This window comes from Bos grunniens, chromosome 4 (genome assembly GCF_055505025.1).
Source record: "Bos grunniens cultivar Pamir isolate PY7600 chromosome 4, Bosgru_T2T1.0, whole genome shotgun sequence".
Classification (NCBI taxonomy): Eukaryota; Metazoa; Chordata; class Mammalia; order Artiodactyla; family Bovidae; genus Bos; species Bos grunniens.
In genome coordinates this window covers 13253549-13257651 of record NC_141168.1, presented here as the reverse complement: position 1 = coordinate 13257651, position 4103 = coordinate 13253549, and the positions used below count along the sequence as shown (strand labels likewise).

The following is a 4103-nucleotide window of genomic DNA, read 5'->3' as shown; positions in this document are numbered from 1 at the left end:
TTGGCTTAAAGCTCAACATTCAGAAAATGAAGATCATGGCATCTGGTCCCATCACTTCATGGGAAATACATGGGGAAACAGTGGAAACAGTGTCAGACTTTATTTTGGGGGGCTCCAAAATCACTGCAGATGGTGATTGCATCCATGAAATTAAAATACATTTACTCCTTGGAAGAAAAGTTATGACCAACCTAGATAGCATATTCAAAAGCAGACATTACTTTGCCAACAAACGTTTGTCTAGTCAAGGCTATGGTTTTTCCATTGGTCACATATGGATGTGAGAGTTGGACTGTGAAGAAAGCTGAGCGCCAAAGAATTGATGCTTTTGAACTGTGATATTGGAGAAGACTCTTGAGAGTCCCTTGGACTGCAAGGAGATCCAACCAGTCCATTCTGAAGGAGATCAGCCCTGGGATTTCTTTGGAAGGAATGATGCTGAGGCTGAAACTCCAGTACTTTGGCCACCTCATGTGAAGAGTTGACTCATTGGAAAAGACTCTGATGCTGGGAGGGATTGGGGGCAGGAGGAGAAGGGGACGACAGAGGATGAGATGGCTGGATGGCATCACTGACTCAATGGACATGAGTCTGAGTGAACTCTGGGAGTTGGTGATGGACAGGGAGGCCTGGCGTGCTGCGATTCATGGGGTCGCAAAGAGTCAGACATGACTGAGTGACTGAACTGAACTGAACTGGATTCCATGGACTTCCCAGGTGACAATAGTGGTTAAGAACCCACCTACCAATGCAGGAGACATAAGAGACATGAGTTCAATCCCTGGGCCAGGAAGATCCCCTGGAGAAGGAAATGGAAACGCATTCTAGTATTTTTGCCTAGAAAATCCCACAGACAGAGGTGCCTGGTGGACTACAGTGCATGGGGTTGCAAAGAGTTGGACACAACTAAAGTGACTTAGCATGCACGCAAGTCCAATTCTATAATGTCAGGGAAGCTTGTCTAACCGCCCCCGTCTTATAACTCAGTGGCAAAAATCACAGCTTACTACTGAAGCTTTTATAAAACGTATTTTCCAAAATTTAAAAACATGTTAAAACTCAATACATAAATTGGCATTTGTTAACCTTTTGTGGTGGCCACAGATTCTTTGAGAATGTATCAGTTAACAAATATTTTTTGAGTGCTTACCTGTAGACAACACCCTGAGCTGGGGATAAAGTAGTGAGTATCACAGATTAAGCTTCTACCCCATGGAATTTTCAGTCCTGTGGGGAGTCGGGAATAGTGTCTAGTCATTCAGGGGAGCATGTCATGACAAACTGGGACAGTGTGAGGATGGGAGACCATGGTGTCCTGTGAGTGTGCAGCAGGAGGACTCAGGCATAGAGCTGGTGGGGGGTGGGTGGCTGGGAAGAGGCACGCACCAGCAGGGCTTCCTCAGGAAATGATAAAAAAGGGATGAGACACCACTCTAGCACACAATTCTGGGGGCTCATAGACCCCCAAACCTGTCAGTGAGTTCCAGACTAAGAAGCCCTGCTCTCTAGCGGTGTTCCTGGTCTTGAGTGTGTAAAGCGGAGAATGCTATGGAGGAGATTTTGTTCTCAGTAGAAGAGACTGGGTTTGTGTCCAATGAGCAGGAGGTCCTGAAGTCAGGGGACCCTCTGTCTTGGAAGTTTCCAGGTGGGTCCAGACAGATGTTATGTTTGCTATCTCCCTTGTCTCTAAGTGATTCCAGAAATATTCTCTTAATCTGGCTTCCATTTTGGACCCTGAATTTTGTTTTCATGGGGTTCATGCACTGATTTATTCTCCATGAAAAAAGAAATTGAAGGTTTTCCTGGGCTAGTGCCTTGGTGAGAGTCAGACTCATTTTGTGAACCGACATTAGAAAAACAAACTCCAAATCCCTCTGAACTGGGGCAGGACCTACCTAACCAGGGGATTGTTGTCTAACCCCAAGACAGAAAAACAGGGTTGTCATCAGAGCTAACACTTAAATAAAACACCAAGTAAGCTCTGTTTATTTTTGCTTGATCTTCAGCTGTTACTCAGATGGCATGGTTATCCTCTCCATTAAAAAAAGGAAAATAGAAGGTGCTTTATCTATCATTATAACCTCTGTTCAATTATCAACTTCAGGACCTGATCATTCATTTTTATTTCTAACATTTCTCTTTATTGTAAATAACTTTTGGTCTGTGTCCCCTAGCTTCCCAATTCTCTTGGTCTTTCAACCTTATCTTATAGTCTGCCCTAAATAAAGGAAGTTGAATTATAAACAGCTGATTCACTTACTCCCACTAGTGAAGCATGAAATAGAGAGTTTGCTGGACTAAAAGAAGAAAATAGTTTGTCTCAATTAGTCTAACATGCCTGGTGGAGAAGAAGACGATAATTTCTAGAATATTATATATTAGGTGTGCTATTCCTGACTTCAAAAACTGTGCTGTCTTGCTATTGCCTCTAATGCAAATTCCATGGCCTTGTTTTCAAAGCCCTACTATGCACACCACCCCCACTTTCCAGCCTTACCTCCTCTTCACTGACTCCCCAAAATGAAACCTTTGCTCTATCCAAACTGGTTTGTTCACTCTTTCCCAGACAGACCTTGGTGTTTTCTATCTCCTCACCTGGCTTGCATCATTTCCCTTTGAGCCAAGAATGAACTCTCTCTCTACTCTCTCATCTGTCCAAGTTCTACCATTTTCTATGGCCATTTTAATTTTTCCTTCCCCATCATTCTTTTGCAAACCAGCTATATTTTTTTTTCCTTCATAAGGGAATTTTGTGAATTCCATGGGCTTTAATGTCTATCTCATATTTGGCAGCTAACCAAATATTGCCTAACTGTACTTTGCCATTACTGAATTATGTTGCAATTTCTTTTCGGTATTTACCTTTTATCTTTTCATATAATCCCCAGGTTATGGGGAAGGACTTCATATTAGATTGGGTGTGTCTCCTACAGCACCTGGCATGGTGTATTGAACACAGTGGAGCTTGACAAAAGTCTGTTTACTGATTGGTATTTCTCTCCAAGTCCTGCCTGGTGTCCAGGACCCCGTGATTCTCTCAACACTAGGAGGGAACACTGCAACACCCACACAGGCCACATGGTTCAGGACACAGTGCCCACAGGCGGGCAAGTGCATGGTGACTGCCATCTCCACTACAGAATTAGCCAGGCCCACAAGCCAAGAGACCACTGCCAGCCTTGGACTGATTGCTGCTCCGCAGTGCAGCGGGGTGACCACATAGTGTTCATAGACCATCACTGTCAGCAGTGAGAACTTAGTCCCTGAGTCCTGGGTGTTCATTGGAAGGACTGATGTTGAAACTGAAACTCCAATACTTTGGCCACCTGATGCGAAGAGCTGACTCATTTGAAAAGACCCTGATGCTAGGACTTCCCTGGTGGCTCAGATGGTAAAGCGTCTGTCTACAGTGTGGGAGACCTGGGTTCGATCCCTGGGTTGGGAAGATCCCCTGTAGAAGGAAATGGCAATCCACTCCAGGACTATTGCCTGGAAAATCCCATGGACAGAGGAGCCTGGTAGGCTACAGTCCACGGGGTCACAAAGAGTCGGACATGACTGAGCGACTTCACTATATAGTCTATATGATGCTGGGAAAGACTGAGGGCAGGAGGAGAAGGAGACGACAGAGGATGAGATGGTTGGATGGCATCATGAACTCAATGGACATAGGTTTGGGTGGACTCTGGGAGTTGGTGATGGACAGGAAGGCCTGGCATGCTGTGATTCATGGGGTCGCAAAGAGTCGGACATGACTGAGCAACTGAACTGAACCCCCCCCACAGGGCCAGGGAGAAGAAGTGCTGGGTACCACATCGGGCGGAGGAGATGGTCTTCTTCTCCAGGAGGAAGTGCGCCAGCATCTGGGGAACCCCGCTGGAGGGGTAGCAGATGTCCACTGTAGAGAGGTTGCCAAGGAAGAAGTACATGGGCAGCTGGAGGTGGGAGTCCAGCCGGACCAGTACGAGGATGAGCCCGTTGCCCAGCAAGGTCAGCAGATAGGTGGCCCCAAACAGGACAAACAGCCCAGCCTGGGTCTGCCGGTCCCCGGAGAGGCCCAGTAGGACAAACTCACTCACCCAGGTCAGGTTGTCCCTCCCCAT

The 4103-nt window shown here is 46.3% G+C and overlaps 1 protein-coding gene across 1 annotated transcript; it reads right to left on the bottom strand.

The window, feature by feature from the left end:
* Nucleotides 1-1146: 1146 nt before the first annotated feature.
* Nucleotides 1147-4103, bottom strand: LOC147373578 (olfactory receptor 2F1-like). Its single transcript, XM_086398646.1, has 2 exons — nt 3812-4103; nt 1147-1169 (listed from the first exon to the last, which is right to left on the bottom strand). The coding sequence occupies exons 1-2, from the start codon at nt 4101-4103 to the stop codon at nt 1147-1149; spliced, it is 315 nt and encodes a 104-aa protein (XP_086254772.1).